This window comes from Colletotrichum lupini, chromosome 6 (genome assembly GCF_023278565.1).
Source record: "Colletotrichum lupini chromosome 6, complete sequence".
Classification (NCBI taxonomy): Eukaryota; Fungi; Ascomycota; class Sordariomycetes; order Glomerellales; family Glomerellaceae; genus Colletotrichum; species Colletotrichum lupini.
Window position 1 is genome coordinate 4,079,158 of NC_064679.1, and position 17,358 is coordinate 4,096,515.

Sequence of the window (17,358 nt, forward strand, 5' to 3'; positions counted from 1 at the left end):
TATTTATTAAGTTTATAAATTAAAATAATAATAATAATTAAAGAAGAAGCTTTATAAATCTTATACTGATTTATTAATATATAATAAGTTAAAGAGGGATAGTAGTTTAAATATAAACGTTCTACTTATAGTACTTATTTAAATTAAAAAGGAGTTAATAAATAGGGGTTTAAATAGTACGAACTCGTTATTTTATTATTACTTAAGTAGTACTTTAAATATAACTTTACTTATTAAACTATTTTTAGTCCGGGGGTTTACGTTCTCATTTATATTAAAACTAATATCCGAAGTTATTATAATTAAAACCGTAGCCCTTAGTGCGGGGGCTAAGCTATTTAAAAAGCTTTATAAGCGTTTTAAATTTACTTATTTTTTATATAAGCGCTCTTTATATATTATAATAAGGATTTTTTTTTTAATTATTATTCTTATTTTTATAATTTTATTAGCTTATTATTTATTATTCGGTTTAGGTATTAATAAGTAAGGGTAAGAGGTTTATTATTTTATTTAAAATTCGTTAATACTCTTAATAATACGGTCCTTTTACGTTACTACTACGTTATTTATCTTATTATACTTTATTTTTATATTATTTATTAAAAAAAAGGTAATTTTAAGGGGTTTAATAAAAAAGAGTCGTCTTTTTATTATTATTATAATACTAATTACGCTCTCTTACTACGTCTCGTTCTTATTAATATTTTAAGTTTTTAACCTAGTCCCCTTTATAAATAAAGATTTTAAATTATTAATAAGTATATAATATAAAAAAAAAACTTATAAAAGCTAATTATTATTAGGGTTTAAAAAATAAATTACTAAAATCTACCCTTCCTTTGAGGTATATTACTAATGCTCTATATATACTTAAGCTACTCCTTTATTACTTAGTCCCCCTTTTTATACTCCCTAAATTATCCCTTAACTAACGAGGCTTAACTAGCGAGGCCTAATAGATTAACTAAACATTAGAGATAACTATATCGCTATATAAATTAAGGACTGGGGCGGAAGTATATTAAGCCCCTTCCGGCATTATTATTAACGATTCGTTCTTAGGGAGGCCACTAGCTCTAGCGCCCCCTTTTTAGGACTTCGGAGCGAGGAGTAACTAAGCCGGGCGACTATACGTAGTACGGTACTATTAGTTTAATAGACATAATAGTCGTATTAGTAAAGAAGGTAGGATGGTTTCCTAAGCTGTCATTCGCTAGTATACGACATGCAGCAGTAGCATATTTCAGTCCTAGAGCTTACTTATATCTCTCTACATCTGCTAAGTATAAAACTACAGCCAAGCCATGCGGCAGAGTCAATAATAATCTTATAATTAGCTAGGGTTTGCGGTTTTTTTACCCAGTCACCATCCGCTATTAGGCACCCAACCGAGGCTATCCTTGATTTCTCATAGTAGCCCTTTTTCCGCAATACTTCTCCTTCCCCTCTTTTCGTCATCATCGGGTTATGACTATTCTAAACATTTGAACGCTTCGTTTGGTCGAAGATCATTGTTCGATAACCTATTATCAAAGTGCTATACGTAATTTCTCCCCTCTAAATTACAAGAAAGTCCTGCTTTTCCCGAGGTTAACTCTACTCTCTCGTAGGCATTGCAGTCTTCCACCTTAACTAACCTACTAGCATAGCCATTGCCCTACATAGCTATTAGGCTGGCTGATTTATTACGGCTGTGTGCTATATCTGATCTTATATAGCTAGTACGTATTTAGCCGACACGATAACTAAAAGGGCTATATACTAAGGACTGTAGTAAAGTAAAAGCTACGGATTCAAAGTCTAACATATACGGCCTTAACTTAATTAGCTCGGCGACCCCTAGTATAATAGCTAAATAGCTGTGGATATACTTATTAGGGACGTAGGAAGAAACGTCGAGCAAAGCGCGTAGGACTTATTACATAACTTCTCGGCTCGACTTACTAGCCTCGGAAATCTTATTAAGTAGTTATAACCCGAGCCCGCAATATCGGTTCTTTATAGACTTTAAGTAAGGTATTAATAGTTTAGCAGATTTCTTCTAAGATAATGCTTCGGACTATTATGTCTTAAGGACTCCAGCGTTTCTCTCTAAAAGTCATACGTTATAGGCTATGTCTTAACAAACTCCGAGAAACCTTCTCTAGCCGTCACCTCGAGCGGTTCTAGACCCTTTTAATCTGTTAGGGCATAGCTAAGAAAGAGGTTAAAGAGCAGCGACGATAACTCTAGCCGTAATAATAAAGACCCCAAAGCTTTTATAAGGAAGAGGACGAAGGGAGAGAGCACATAGTACTACTTTACCTATCCCTTCTAAAAACTTAATCCGAATAACTATCGATAGTATTATAGTACCAAACTCTCAGAGATCAGATACGTTAAGTAGCATTTACTACGACGTTACGTAAAGCTAATTTACTATCTATACTATATAGCATTCTTTAGTAACTACGAGGATCGTAATCATTACGTAAAGCAAAGGACATGCGTAACCTGTCACTCTTTAGAACTTAGACCTATAGGAATTAGTAAAGATCAGAAAGTGGCACTGCGTTATTAGTTAGCTAGAAGAGGTTTAACTAGAGAAGACTAGTAGTTTGAAATATGGGATATAACATTTCCTAACGTTCCCTACCCTATTTTGCTTTATATCGACGAGTAGGTCTTTAGATAGCCCTACTTCGAGCTAATCCTAGAGCGGTTGAGTATACTTATAGTCGATAAAGCGCATAGAATGCTACTCAGCCTATAGAACGTAAATAAAGACTTAATAACGTTAGGGATTAATGCTTATAAGACTCCTAATAACGAAGAACTTAGACTTATATGTCCCTATTATAAGGCGTTTCCTCAAATTATTAGCTTATCGAGATAGCGGACATGCTCTAGAGGTAGATAGACCTCGGTTTATCGCCTAAAGTAAGTCCGCATAGGCCAAATTATAAATATTATATCTCGCTAACGGTTTATCAAGGTAACACATTTTCAGGTCTTATATAGAATTGCAGCTAACCTGCCCTCGATATTACAAATCATTTAGTTCTAGGACAGATTAAATTAAATATTTAAGAGCAGATAATAGGTGCAACCCTATAGAAGCGCCTCTCCGAAATTTATTAATTAGCGAAGATTAAGAGAGGCGTCTAAGAATAAGATCTAGAGTAATAGACGAAGTTAGTAAGTAGAGAGAAATATACTTAATACTCTTCCCCGACGCGGAGGAAATACTAAATCCTTATAAGTCGTCCTAACTAAGAATATTTACCACGGTAACTTATATAACGCAGATTATGAATAGCTAGAATTCTATAAGAGCGTAAAGGCTTCTATAGTTAAGGGATACACGGAGTACTTAGATAGAGAAATGCCTCGACGTTTTCGAAGCCTACTTAATAATTCCGATCCCGGACTAGTGAAAGATAGAACAACGAGCCAAATTATAGATATTATTAGGGAAGCCTAGCGTTCTCTTTTCGAACGGTATATGTCCTTAAACTAGTTTAAAATTAACGGGGAGTAGGAGAAGATCGAGTATATGTCTATCGAGGGTTCTAAGCCTTCGGACTTAACTTTTAATGCTCGTACGGAACCCGATAAACTAGATATATTAACGACGGGGGTATTTAAAAGCATTATTCCCTATCCTCTACTATCGACGGGCTCAGGCTACGAGGCTCCATTCGAACATATCTCTTCTTTAAGAACTAACTTCTTAGACCCCGGCTAGCTTAGTCTTTTCAACCCTAATAAAGCGCCTATAAGTGGCTCGAACATCGCGAACAACCTCTTATTAGAGCTACTAACAACTAGTAGAGGCTTATTAATGTAGTCCCTAACTTTATTAGCGTAGCTCGGTTATTAAGAAGAACATAATTTCTCGTTACTACTTACGTCGCACTTCTTAGGTTTGGGATATCTATTACCCGAAGAAGCGGGCCATACCGGAATTGAATTAGCAAGTTATAGAGAGGACACCTCGAATTCGGCCGAGTCTTAACACGCTTAAAGTAAAAGATAGTAAGCTTATAGCTTAGTAGCAGGGTAGCGGTTAACACGCGGGTTGCAGTTAATAAGGAAAAAAGACTCGTTACTAGTCGTTAAGATTATGGCTTAAGTTGTGTAACAACGAGTTATATCAAAATATATAATAAGAAATGAAGTCAGGTTAGAATTCCCTTTTTATTTAAGCTCTATGCACCTTTTCTTTGTTTACGCGACTTTCGACTAAGGTAAAACCCTATGCTTAGACTATTACCACTTCAGCCGCCTCTCCTAAAAGATTCTTGTCTCCGAACATAATCTGATGAGGCTGGCCGTTTTCACGCACCATAGCGATGGCAAGGAGCGTAGTGGAATTGTCAGCCGAACTTCTTCGTAAAACGACCGGCCAGCTCATGCCGTCAAGAACCCAGACCTCATCCCCAAAGTGCGCAATACTCGTCGTCGTAATCACTCTTTGGCCGTCCGAGCTTGAAAAGGGCTTCCAAGGTAGGAATCCGTCATGGACTCTGTCGATGGCGCTTCCGAGAATATCAACCTGGGTTCCCGCAGCGACGAGCACTCTCCTCTCATTCCCGTGTCTGTCTTCCAAAAAGTCGAGAGTGGCTTTGGAGCTCTGACTTGTGCCTGCGCTGCATGCGGACGGTAGCTCCAAGGCGTCGATGAACTTTTGCCTCTCGATATCCTCCCGCTTATCCCAGTCTGGAACCCATGACGGGAGTGAATCTTTGCCTTCGGGAAGGTCTCGACGGTGTGCCGCCGTGCCTGCTTGTGCCAAGATATCGAGGCCCGCGTCCTCGTGCACCACAATCGCACGAGCTACGTCGATGAGCACTGCCTGGATGCTGTAGCTTGGCTCGTACCGGATTGGCACTTCGTTCTCGAGGTTGGCCAGTCCGACAAAGGCATAGAATTTGTCTTTTGGCTGTGAGGTCTCGGTGTTTCGTGCGTGCTGAAGAAGATAAGACAGGTTGATCTGATGTTTTTGCCTTTCCCATAGCTCTCTACCCTCGATTACCCTGTTGACGAGTACTCGACTAGCGTTCGTTGTCCTTAATCGCTGGACATGGTGTTCCATTCCTACTAAACTTGTCCTACTTCTCAACTTTTGCGTCGTCCTTGCCTCGTACCCGGGACAGCAAGGGTAGCGAAAAAAGCAACAGCCGAGGGTCCAAGGTACAGCGTACGCCGCAGCTTTTAGTACATGGGTTGTGCAAACGCATGAGGAGATGTAACAGCGGAACACATTCCAGGGTTTACCAGAGAATCGATCATCATAGAAGCAGATAGGACAGCACTCACAGGCTGCCCTCAATACGTTGCGAAGATGGTCTTTCATGGGCTTGATGCTGGCAAAGATTCTGTACCGATGCATGGTGTCATCAGCCTGATACCGTTTTTGCAGCGACTCCTTGCATGCGTTGACGGTGTCCAGTTGCATGAAAAGAGACAGAATAGGATGGAGCTGGTTCCATGGCATGGATACCTCGTCAGAAAATAGGAAGAAGACATCCGAGGCGACAATGAATTCCTGATAAACCCACGAGCGGCTCCACCAAGAATGATTGATCACACGGTAAATGGCTTCCCAGGAATCTGCTGGCCATTCTGGATTTACCCTATCTCTCCATCTTCCTGAGAGGTTTGGCTCTGGTGGCGGGTTCTCGTAAAGCATGTTTGATGATGGCTCGTACCCCTTCGTCGTCCTCGCCGCCGCAAGACCCGTCAGCCATTCGAAAACGGGACGAAGGTTCTTTTTCACCGGCATTGACACGTATACATGTGTAGCGTTCCGGTAGATCTCGCGCATAAAGTTGACTTGGTGCGACGTTTCTGGTAAATCGCTCTGATTGATGCAAATCTGGTCGACCCAGAGTCGCAGGGGCTGGTTCGGTGATCCTTTCTTCCAGAAGCTGGCAGCGTTCTCGATTCCTTTCGCGAGATTGGAGAATATGTTCATCTTTATGCCCTCGATCCAGACCGGCACTGTGTCCTTGGGGTTGCCCGAGTAGTATGAGATGGCGCAATATTTCCCGGCTTTTGCTAAAGAAATCGAATGGATCATGCGGTGCTTGTTGCCCCCAGTGAGATCAACATCGAGAAGTCGAATTTCTTCGTATTTCTTGTCCAAAGGTCGATACTTGAACTTGGCGTAGAAGTCTGAGTTTTCAGGCGTGTAAAAGTTTGTAAATGGCGCAGATTTGGATTTAGACTGCTTGGTCCGAGACTTTGGAAGCCTAGGCTCCGATCGCTCCATGTGGGATCAGTAAGGAAAGTGAAGTCTCGCTGATCATCATAAGGTGTCCAAGAGAAAGGTCTCAGAAGTGAAGGAGATCCAGAGTCTGGATCAAGAGAAGAAGGTGGTGAGCTAGTGATTTAGAAAAGCTAAGTCTGGCTGCTCGGGAGCTGTGGGGGAGCCAGTGCACTTGATCAATGCTATCATATGACTTAGTTGACTTGCTAGGTTGCATCTCTTTGGTTAATCTTCCCGCCTGTTTTCTGAACCCTGCATGATCGCGGCAAGCTGAAAGGCGGCGGCAAGAGTGAGCGGATTGATACGCTGATAGTCCGCCTCTGGAGTTAGACCAGCAGTACCCCATGTTCAAGCTAATCTTCTCTCGGACAGCCTAGCCTGGACCAATACCGATACCGCCTTGCTGCCTATCTCTGGTCCTTGGCGCGTCGTCCCGCAGCGTGGGGTCAGCCAGTGTAAAGGTCACCTTAGAGCGACACAAGAGACTGCAAGACGTTTCTTCAACTGTCGGCAGGTGATCACGCAGGTAAAGTGGAATATGGTGTCGAGAGCTGGAGCTGCTGAACGAGGATACTTCGTACCGAAGCGCTGGCACCCTGTCAATTAGCTTGTTGTGACCCCTGTCTTGGAAGCCTTAGCTTCGTTCATCGTTTGACTTGAGGTACCTATGTAGCCCAAAATGTGGCAGACCCTTGATGTCTAAATTGTCGACGAAGGGGTCGCAGGCGTATTCCCGATACGGTTAACTGCAGCGTTCACTTGAGGTTTTTCTCAAACATAAGCTACTCAGAGACATCGCTGGGGTGCGCTGCTTGCCCGTGTTCGCGTTGAAGCGAAGACCTCTTGCCGACCACGACAACGATTATTTTGATTTGTAGCTGCTAGATCTCCTTTCCAGACTCCAATGCGAGCTTCTTCAACTCTGCCACAGCTTCCTCCTCCCTGCCAACAGGGACAAATAAGTGATCATGATAATACCCGCTCACAGGGTTTACGCCCATCCCCTTAGTGGCCAACCTCGTCGCAATAACAGCCATGAACCCCACAGCCTCGAGGCTCGAGTGCACGTTGAGGGTAATCATCTTTGAGGGGAACGCATAATCCCACTTATGGGCTGTCGCGGTATCGAGAGTGGTGATGAGGGTGACGCCTTCGGACTCTCTAAACAGTAGTTGAATCTCAGAGAGGGGCGGTAGTGGGGTTTCCGCAGGAAGGGTGACGAAGACGTAGGTTTCCGGGCGAAGGACGGTGGTAAGGGTTGAGAGGAGGGTCTGAAGGGAGGTTTCGCCGACAGAGGTCGTCATTTTGAAGTTTTATGGTATGGTTTGATTGGCTTTGATGTATCCAAGGTAAGGCGAGCGAATGATTGGGCTTTATAGGCACTTAGACTGAGAACCCTTCGCAGAGCGATGTCGAAGTCTTGGCCGTGATGGTTTGGAAAAGCGGGGTGGAGGGACTATAGACAAACTTTTAGTCAGCAAGGGCGTAGGGGCTTGAAAGATGTCAAACAAAGAGCCACTAAAGATGTCAAAAACAAGCGTACGCAAAATCAATTGATTAATACAATTAAGCAAGCCTGCCAGAAACTCCAACTCCCTAATTAATAGACCGGGAACTCATCGGAGTTTCTGTTCGTTGAGAGAGACACGCAGCGCTTGCTATACACCAAGTAAAACTTTTGAGAACCTTCAACTAAAAACATAACAGATGCTCGCCTCAAACCCAAATTTTTGCGTCGCGAAACTAATACGCAGCTTCAGTCATCTCAAATGAATCGACAATAGAACAAACGCCAAGACACCCGCCCCAAAGAAAATGATCAACAACGCAAGAATAACAGCCCAAAACGTATTCCACTTTCTCTTCCTCACCCCCGCAGCCGCCAGCTCCCGCCGGTATCCCGCGACATCAAAGGATGTATCACTCTTCAGCGAGCCCCGCGAGCCGGGGCGCTCCGTGTATCGTACTTGGTAAGGCGACATGTACCCCTGCTTCTCGTACATGGGCAGCGTGAAATGACTCGAGCACGCGCCGGAGCAGGCGAGACCGTCGTGGCCGTAGCGTTGGTAGTGCAGGATGCGGGCGAAGTAGGTCATGTCCGGGACTGAAGGGGCCGCGAAGGTGTAGTTTAGGTTGTGGGTGAAGATTTTGGAGGATGGGGTTGTGGATATGGATGTGGATTTGCGTGTGAGGCTGTTGTTGCGCTCGAGTTCGCGGACGAATTTTGCTTTGGGGGGTAACATTTCTGCGGTATTGAGTTGGTTTGCGTTTGGACGATCGGTAGGAGGATGGATTTGGTATGCTGGTGAGGAAGACGTGGAAAGAATTCAGGAATTTTGTCGGGAAATTAGATCTTTTGATAGAAATGGAAACTGGTACGGATTACGAGAAGAAAAAGGGGCTGGGAGGGCCTGTTTTTTGATATTCGTGTAGGACATGTTGGCGGGTTGCGGGCTGGTGTTGCACGCATGCGGCCGTTTTTGTGTGACCTCTCGTGAAGATGTGATAATGCGATGTTGTTGCGGGTGGGTGCGGCAGTTGGTGGGGGGTTTTGGAGTTGACTGTGGAATGATGCGGATGCGGCCTGTTCATGAGAATGAATGCGGATAGCAAAGATATTGAATCACGTCAGTCACTCTTAGCTGCATTTAAAGCGTTCATCGAAGTAATAGAACTTCTGAAGTAAGGTAATCAAGGTGATAATGAAGAGATGCCTAGTACCTTAGTAGACGATAATACATCTATGACTATATGCCCTCAATTGAGCAACGTGATATGACCTAAAGTCGATAAAGAAGCGTAACGGCACCCCTTAACATTCAGTAACAATTATTCCATTCGAGTCAGCTTGAATTGTTGCCAGGCTAAAGCAAGCTTAAAGATGTGTTCAGCGAAAGTGGCCCACGTCTATGCGCATGCGTCGAGCTAAGAGATGAAATTGAATCCCGTTACATTCCAACGCCCCGCCCGTTTGTCTACCCAAACCTGGCGAAAGCAAAGATAAATCTTCAACCGACAAAAGAAATACCGCCGCGACTACCGGCAAACGACTGGAACATGCGCCAAAACGCCCTCCTCTAAATCTTGTGTGAGTGGTTCTCAAGCGCCATACACGCATGCAATGCCTCAATCCATAGCTCGCACAGCTAACTTCATGCATCAACCTCATCCTCTTCCAAGAATCCCAGCCCGCTGTCATACTTTCTCCTCTTTCTTCCCGATGACCGCCGCGCCAAATCCCCCGCAAGCAGGCCTCTCTTCGCCCCGGACTCTGACCCGCCGATAGTTCCATTATCCGGCCCCTTACCCTCCGCTCCGGCCTCATCCTCCGCCCCGGGTCCCAGAAACTCCCGGCTCATCCCAACAACCCTCTCCAGCTCTCCCCTCATCCCCTCAATAACCCCCTTCGCCGCCTCCCTCTCTCTCACCATCTCCCCCTCCAACCCCCTCTTCTCAACCCTCAAATCTTTGATCCCCTCATGCGCAGCCCTCAACCCAGCATTCACCCTCTCCAACTCTTCCCTCAACTCCCTGACCCTCGCATCCCGCACCGCCAGCGCCGCACCACCTCGCCTCGTCACCTCCGCAACCTCCTTCGTCCTCGCTTCCTCCGCCTCAGTAAGCCTCTTCCGCAACGACCGGCCCTGCGCCACCGCGTCCGCAAGCTTCGTCTCCAGCTTCGCTATGACGTCTTCCTTGGCACGCAGAACCCGTCTCCCAACCTCAACCTGCGCGTCCTTGGTCGCCATGGCGTCGCGGTTCTCGCTCTCCATCTTGCCTACGACGCCTTCCAACTCGCTGATGTCACGCACGTAGCCCGCCACCGCGCCCTTGAGCCTCTCGACGCTGACTTCAAGCTCGCTCACGCGGCCCTCCTTTTCTTTCAGTCCCTCCCTCGCTCGTTTGAGCTCGCTTTCGAGTTCACCCATCACGGCGACCCGCGCACCCAGTTGTTGGCGGAGAGAGAGCTCTAGCTCGTGGTACTCGTCTATCGACGCCTCATCCTCCTTTGCGCGTTTCGCGAGGTCGCGTAGGCGCGTGAGGAGAAGGTCAAGGACCTCTGCGCCGCGGGAGGAGAGGGGGAGGGTTATTTCGCCTGGGGTGAGGTACTCAAGCTCCAGGCGGGCGGTACGCAATGCGGCGGAGAGGGAAGTCACGATCTCAGCGCCGTCGGAGCCAGGGAAGCCTAGGGCGCAGAGGGATCCGTTGAGGTCCTGCAGCGCGGCGGTGCGGTCAGAAATCGTGCGTAGGAGGCTTGTGATTTGCGTCTCGATTGTAGCGATGGAGTAATCCGACGCCGTGTCTTCCGGCGGAACGGCGGAAAGCTTCTGGGATAGTCGCTCGGTGAGAGCAGAGTACGACTCCAACGTGCCGGTGAGCTTCGACATCTCTAGTCTCAAAGAAGCCAACTCCTCTTCGAGCCGCTGCTTTTCAGGATCAGGGAGGTTCGCTTGCACACCAGTGTCCGACGGCGCTGAAACCACCACTCTCTGCTTCCCCCGAAGCGAAGAAGGCGTAGCAGGCCCAGCCGCAACAGGGCTCGTCAGCGGCGGGGTCAAGAACGAAGATCTCACCCGCGTGGGCGTACTACACTCCATCTCCGCCATCGTCGCCTCCCCAAACACCGTCTCATCGGCATACTGCACTCTCTCCCCGCACACCGACTCCGCCTCGACGGTATCCGTCTCCATAAAGTCGTCGGCGAACGGGTCCCGCGCCGCGAGCGTCCAGTCAAAGCAGCTCTTCTGCCTCGCTGACGCCGAAGATCTGTCCGCTAGCTGGCTCCTGAGGTCATCAACCTCCTTCTCAAGAGCCCAGATACGCTCCGTGTCGAGGATGATGGTAGCATTCTGCAGCTCGTAGATTTCCGCATCCTTTTGACGGAGTTGGTCGCGGAGAGTCTGGAGCTGTTCTTTTGCTTGCTTTGCGCTGGCGCGCTTCTCGGCTGTGATGGTGTTCATTTCTTCGCTGAGGCCGTTGCGGCGGATACGGCGCTGGACGCGGCCCGAGAGTACTTGGCGGAGGGGGAGGAAGTGAACTTCGCCGCTTGGGGGCAGGTCTGTTGCCGCGCCGGAGGGTGGGTTTGGCATGGAGTGACGGCGGCGTGAGGAGGATGATGATGGAGTGGGTGCGCCTCCGCGGGATAGAGATGTGCGGTTGATCATTGGAGTGAGGCCTGTTGAGAGGGTGCGGGTTGTTCGTGGTGTTGTTGATCCTGATGGCCCTGGGTCTGAGAAGCGGACTCGGCGTTTTGGTGCCTTGCGTGGTGTTTGGGATTGAGCTGGAGCTGGTGAAGGCTCATGAGCGGGTGCGGGCATGCTCCGGCGTGTGCGCCGTAACGCGATGGGCAGGTCGTCGTTGGTCATGGTGAAGTAGCTGGACGTCCTCGGTGGTTGAGCACAGAGTACTCTGATGATACGGGTTTAGAGGAGGGGGTGAATGCGCATGGAAGCAGGCAAAGTCGCGATGTTCCTGTGCCGGAACAAGACTTGGGGATAATTACGGATGAACACTCCCTTCAATAAGAGCAAGGTATCGTTGAACTCTGTATCGTGTGTCTCGTATGCCTATCCACTCCCTTCCTTTCATACCTGATAATCGATGAGCATGTTGTTGATGCCCGGATGGAGCTATTGTTTACACACTTCCTATTTGAGACTAGCGGCTGAAGCTCACCCCCGGCATTGGGCCCACCTTTACCGGCCCCGCCCGCCCCGCGCTCCGCACCCGCGCGTTCAGCCAATCGTTCCCGTCCCAGCCGCGGTCGTCCCAAACAATTCTCGGCCAGGCCTGCGACCGTCTCGCGTGTTTGGCGGCGTTCCTTATTCTTATTGTTCGCATCCCTTTCTGCCACTCTCGAGTCGCGACTGACGCGGTTGATGATGCCCCTGGGCTCGTGAGGTCGCGGTTGATGATGCCCCTGGGCTCGTGAGGTCGCGGTTGGGTTCTTTCGGACGCGATCATTGGTCAGAGCTTACAGCTAGGGCTTGTTCTTGTTGCCGTTGGACAGTTGTGCACTCACTCATGACAACGTTCTTCAAGATTGAGAATGGCATCTGCCTGAGAATATTGGATCACTAGCTTGTTGCCATGGCGAGCTTTGCGATCCTGACTATCGTGTTCCTTGATACACATAGCGATAGCAAAGGTAGCTCCAGAAAAGCATCTTACAACAAGACGCGAATGTTGTTTTCTCGGTTCCCTTATCCCCCTGCAGTCCCCATTCCCACTCTTGGACCCATGTCCACGCCAAATCAACGGCAGTCGACCATTGGATGCCACCCTGCATCTCGGCCCGCCCTCTGCATCTACTTTCGCTTCACAAATCTCCACCACACTCACATCCCACCTCCCACGCACACAATTTTCTGCTGCTGCATTCATGTTTGCAAATTCTGGCCACCGCTTCAACAAGGTCTGGTGGTGTAGTTGGTTATCACGTCAGTCTAACAGTTCGAGAGATCCATTCTCCCGTCTGCCACACTGGAGGTCTCCGGTTCAAGTCCGGGCTAGATCATACCATGGGCGATTGGTTTAGTAGTATAATGACCGCTTAGCATGCGGTAGGTCCTGGGTCCGATTCCCAGATCGTCCATTGATTTTGTCTCTTGCTCGTCATAATGTCCTGGAGGTGTCAATAACTTTTTTCCTATGAACATATGGCGGGCTTACTAGCCCTGGGGTACTCTTGAGGTATCTGGGGCAAAGTGGTGGATTTCATGCTTAGTGTTAGTATTCATATTAAAATAGGTGGGTTAAGGCCAGCGATTTTGGTGGTGACGAAGTGCAAATGAACCGGCGGTGTGTTGATGTCGCGGAAGGCATAGAGAAAGGGTTGAGTGTGTGCCAACGATTTGATGTATCTATCGACCGTAGGTGGCCCCTGCGACGCTGTCAATGCAACATTAAGCAACTATCCAATCTCGAATCGGGTGTCTGCAACTCTAAACTCCAGGCCTTATCTCATACCATCATGTGATTCAGCCAGGTACTGCAGGCTCGGCTTCTTATCGAATAATGACGTCGAATAGTAGAAGAAAGTTTGCTGTAGCAGGATCCCGACCAAAACTCTGTGACACACCTCTTCTGCAGACTCAAAGGCAATTCAGATCCGGCATTTGATTTAAACTATCGACGCTGGAGGGCCTCCTGCATTATCAGCAAAGCAATTCTCATCACTACACACCACATCTGGGTCTCCGGAAACCTCAGGGGACGAAGGGAAGTTGGCCCACGGACGGGAATGCTCAGTCGTGGAGGCCTTCATTCTTGGGGACCTTCATTGGTGAGGACCCTCATTCGTGGGCCAGCTTCCTTTCGTCCTCCCAGGCTTTCGCCATTATGTGTGTGCAAAGATTTGAACTATCCTCGGCTGATTCTCCAAAGGCTTCATCATTGCAATGATATTGATCGTACCACACTCAACGACTCCATTTTCCGGATCACAGTTGTCAACTCAAGAAGAGAAATCGCGAAAAATGGCTCTCACACCCCGAATGGAACCCTACGCCCGCCTCCGTTACCGTCTCTACGAAGCTCTCCTCCTTCTTTCCATCATCCGTCCCATCGTCGGCCCACATGTCGTCTCCCAGCTCGGAACTTACACCACGCAGGATGTTCAAAGACGTTTCTTCAAAAACTTGGCATTTCTCTGCGACTACAGAAAGGGAGGAAGAACTGCAACTGCCATCGCCGTCGAGAACCGTTATGACTGCTACGTCTTCTGGGTTGCTTCAAACGAGGGCGCTGGAGATAAAGTAGTGGGTTTCCTTGAAGATGTACTCAAGACCTTGCGCGTGTTTTGTGAACCGATCAACGAACTGGATCGCGCCACAGCGGAGGTGGCATTGGTGGTTCGATGTACTGCGTTTGCCTCTGATCGACTCCGACAGGAAGCCAGAATTCTTCGTAATTCTGCTAGAAAGTGCCGTCTTTCTCTGGAAGATAGCGACGAGGAGATCGGTCAGTCATCAATTATTCCTCGCAGGCAATAATACCTACGGAGACTAAGGTTTTACGAATTCTAGATGCCCGGGTTGTCAAGTGGCTCCGACAATTTGAGAGTATGTCTTCCCATGCTACTCTGTGTCGGACAGCATACCGCTCGCGAAACGACGAGGAGATGCGGCGCATCGAGCAGCTCGGCCAAGATACCGAAAACGACCTGCGTCCGGAAAAGCTTGTCGAGGCGTTTCGTACAGTCAGACACATGATCGGCCGTCTAGCTGCCCGTATCCGCAGTATCAACCAGCTCCTCGATGACTGTAACCGTATGGAAGTACTTCTCAAAGTCTACCAAGTTGCGGCAGTCCAACGTCCCATTAGCGCGCCAGTGCCAGAATCGGATGCGCACACGACGTTGCCACGTATCCTGAACCGCATTCTACCCGAGACAGATGTCCAGCATGGATCGTGCCTGGACGTCCTTCAGCGACTGGAAACCCAAGTCAAAATTGAAGACCAAATCCAGGACAAGTTCAAAGAGGGCGCACTCCAGCCATGCGTCCACGCAGAGGTCCAGATGCTCCATCATTTCTATGACAGCGGAAGGAGGTACTTTTCGAATGACCGTTACGTCGCCTGCAGCAAGCCGGCGTGCGTTGGCTGTGAGTCTTATGCTCGTCACCATCCCGCTAGGGTCACTCTGCTTGACGCCCATCAGAAGGTATACCCAAATTGGGGAATGGTGAATTTGGTGGGCGGAAAGCAGGACCCTGGCTGGATCAACCAGCGGAAGATCATCAACGATGTTATTGGGGACTTGAAGGCTATGGTGATTGATCGTCTGGGCGAGCTACATGCGACGACGATGCAACGTCCAGACTCGTTTACGGAGATTACTGCGTCTTTGGTTGATGAGAGTGAATTTGGGTCGGAGACGGAGGGAGCAGATGATAGTGACGCCGGTCCATCTAGTGAAGGTAAGCGCCTTGGGTATTCTATGCGACGCAAAGCAAGAGTCCGATCGGCTGACATGATACGTTGCTTCCTCAATAGTTTTCAGCTTGGACAGCGCTATCGGAATACTGGATCTTTCAACCGAGTCTCAAGGGGCGGTTCAGATGGAACATAGATCTGGGGACATTGGAAATCTCGACAACGGCAATACGCTCCAAGATAATGAAGGCGAAGATGATGATGGCGGCGGTGCTCAGCTTTGATGTAGCAGGGACTAGAAATTTGACGCCAAACGAGTGTGTTTATATTCCTGCTATCTCCCTTCCGCACTTATTGTCTGTGTTGATTTTTTTACATGTTTGAATTTTCAAGTTTTTTCTTGTTCTTTTTTGTTTTTCCGGCTTCAAATCAAAAGAAAACGTCTTGCAGCACAAGGAGCCTGTAAAAAATAAAGTGCATGCTTAAAGCTTCGGTCGCATGGGTTTCGTCTGTACCATCTGCTGTGATGTCGTCTTGGACTTGATGTGCTTGTTCAGATTATCCATTTTGGAGTAATCCTTTCCACACCGGCACTGGTAATGCGGCCGCTTGAAATGAGTATCGTAGTGTTTCCTCATATCTCTCTGCCAGGCCATTCGCTTCGGGCACACCGGACAGATCACAGGTGTGCAATGGGTCCTGAAATGCTTCCTGACCAGATCATTAGTCCAACTGAGTAGTATTTGTTATTTTTGGAAGAGCTCACCTCCTAGCGCCAGGTGTGGAAAACAATATGTCACACCCAGGCCGAGTACAGAAGTAGACTCCATACCAGGAGTTTTCATCGTTCCCTAGGGGTATATCCTCCTCTTCAAACTCCGTCTGCGTGGTCTCTTTCCCTTCCTCGACGATGGGAAAGTCAACCGCGTCCTTTGGGCATACCAAGCCAATGAACGAATGTGTTGATACGTTTTGATCGTCAATCACTCTCGAACGATCCGGTTCAGTTCCAAACAAGGGGTACTGGCTGTGTCCCGAGCTTCCGCCCTAAAGAGCATTGGATGCACTGGGAGTACCGCAGCCCGCCTGTGGACCGACCGAACCGCCCGCGGGCAATTCTGAGGACATCTGACAGTAGACTTGGTCGGCAGAGAGCGCATCAGCATTGAAGTTCACGTGCTGAGCGGGCTCGGGCTGAAAGCCAGATATGGTCTCCTGCTTGGGATAGTCGTCTTCGGAGAGAGCAGTGAGGAACTCAAATTCCTGGCCTTCGTCAAAGGCCATCTCATCAAGGACTGGCGAATATCAGTAAATCGTTCTTGTAGACGAGTTCTGGGGCGTAGTGCATGTAACCTTGGTCTTTCCCGTCTTCAAAGTAATTCATCATCGCAAACTTCTCCAATCACTTTCCACAACTTCAACTCCTTCCACCTTGCCGAGTGCTGGAGGTGGCTATTTGCGCTATACATCTAAGGCGTTCTTATACCGACTGCTGCAGCCCATATCACGTCTCTGAAGCTGGATTTCACATGAGAAAGCTTGCCTATAAACATGAGATTGAGCCTTTCTTCTGTTGAGGTAAAGAGGGGATAATGTTAAACGTAAATTTGACGAGCAATCAGCAAAGGCTGCTATTGTAGGATTGTGCCAATAGGGTTCCCGGCGTATCCCATACTTCCGAGACGCATTGTGTTAATTGAAGGCTCCCAGTAGGCTGCAGACTTCCTGCTCCAATTGGCTGAACTACCTTTCCGTACTTCAAAGTAGCAGAAGTCATGACGTTCACGGGAGTTTCATTTGCAACAGTACTTTGGGTAGGCTAGGACTAGTATGAGCAATGCTACTGTGTATTACATGTGACAGAGATAAGGAGTGCCGACGTTCAGGCCAAGGTTCATCACATGGTCAAAGTCTAAATGCTAGCGGATCGATTTCCGGCAGCCCCGTACTGACTTTCAGAATCGAAGAATATCACCAACATTGAGGACAGAGACCTGTTCTGGAATATTGACGCATGTTGCTAGAACAGAGCGGCTGAGTCGGAAATGGCATTTCGCTTACGCCAAGCCCAAATCGGGCGCAAGAATCATTGCCATATTTCCTCTTAGCAGTTATGTTGATGATCTATAGATTGAAGTCGGACTTGGCTTACATCATAACATGCAAGCAATTTGATAGATGAAAACAAGGCGGACATCTCCAGCGGGCTTCAGGACACAAAGACT

General features: G+C 48.0%; 6 protein-coding genes and 2 non-coding genes across 8 annotated transcripts; 3 read left to right on the forward strand and 5 right to left on the reverse strand.

Moving 5' to 3' along the window:
• Positions 1-4,246: 4,246 nt before the first annotated feature.
• On the reverse strand, positions 4,247-6,259 carry CLUP02_12691 (uncharacterized protein; the record flags this gene model as incomplete). Its single annotated transcript, XM_049291654.1, has 1 exon — positions 4,247-6,259. The coding sequence occupies one exon, from the start codon at positions 6,257-6,259 to the stop codon at positions 4,247-4,249; it is 2,013 nt and encodes a 670-aa protein (XP_049148800.1).
• Positions 6,260-7,137: 878 nt separating this feature from the next.
• CLUP02_12692 (uncharacterized protein) lies at positions 7,138-7,560 on the reverse strand (the record flags this gene model as incomplete). Its single annotated transcript, XM_049291655.1, has 1 exon — positions 7,138-7,560. One exon carries the CDS (start codon positions 7,558-7,560, stop codon positions 7,138-7,140), a length of 423 nt encoding a protein of 140 aa, XP_049148801.1.
• A 79-nt stretch (positions 7,561-7,639) lies between these two features.
• CLUP02_12693 (uncharacterized protein) lies at positions 7,640-8,499 on the reverse strand (the record flags this gene model as incomplete). Its single annotated transcript, XM_049291656.1, has 2 exons — positions 7,640-7,712; positions 8,048-8,499. The coding sequence occupies 2 exons, from the start codon at positions 8,497-8,499 to the stop codon at positions 7,640-7,642; spliced, it is 525 nt and encodes a 174-aa protein (XP_049148802.1).
• Positions 8,500-9,408: 909 nt separating this feature from the next.
• Positions 9,409-11,622, reverse strand: CLUP02_12694 (uncharacterized protein; the record flags this gene model as incomplete). Its single annotated transcript, XM_049291657.1, has 1 exon — positions 9,409-11,622. One exon carries the CDS (start codon positions 11,620-11,622, stop codon positions 9,409-9,411), a length of 2,214 nt encoding a protein of 737 aa, XP_049148803.1.
• Positions 11,623-12,670: 1,048 nt separating this feature from the next.
• On the forward strand, positions 12,671-12,773 carry CLUP02_tRNA218. Its single transcript has one exon. It is a non-coding gene; the product is annotated as a tRNA-Val (tRNA).
• A 6-nt stretch (positions 12,774-12,779) lies between these two features.
• On the forward strand, positions 12,780-12,851 carry CLUP02_tRNA219. Its single transcript has one exon. It is a non-coding gene; the product is annotated as a tRNA-Ala (tRNA).
• An 805-nt stretch (positions 12,852-13,656) lies between these two features.
• Positions 13,657-15,417, forward strand: CLUP02_12695 (uncharacterized protein; the record flags this gene model as incomplete). Its single annotated transcript, XM_049291658.1, has 4 exons — positions 13,657-14,218; positions 14,284-14,855; positions 14,919-15,177; positions 15,254-15,417. 4 exons carry the CDS (start codon positions 13,657-13,659, stop codon positions 15,415-15,417), a joined length of 1,557 nt encoding a protein of 518 aa, XP_049148804.1.
• A 198-nt stretch (positions 15,418-15,615) lies between these two features.
• CLUP02_12696 (uncharacterized protein) lies at positions 15,616-16,517 on the reverse strand (the record flags this gene model as incomplete). Its single annotated transcript, XM_049291659.1, has 4 exons — positions 15,616-15,844; positions 15,900-16,180; positions 16,232-16,428; positions 16,487-16,517. The coding sequence occupies 4 exons, from the start codon at positions 16,515-16,517 to the stop codon at positions 15,616-15,618; spliced, it is 738 nt and encodes a 245-aa protein (XP_049148805.1).
• Between the last annotated feature and the right edge of the window lie 841 nt (positions 16,518-17,358).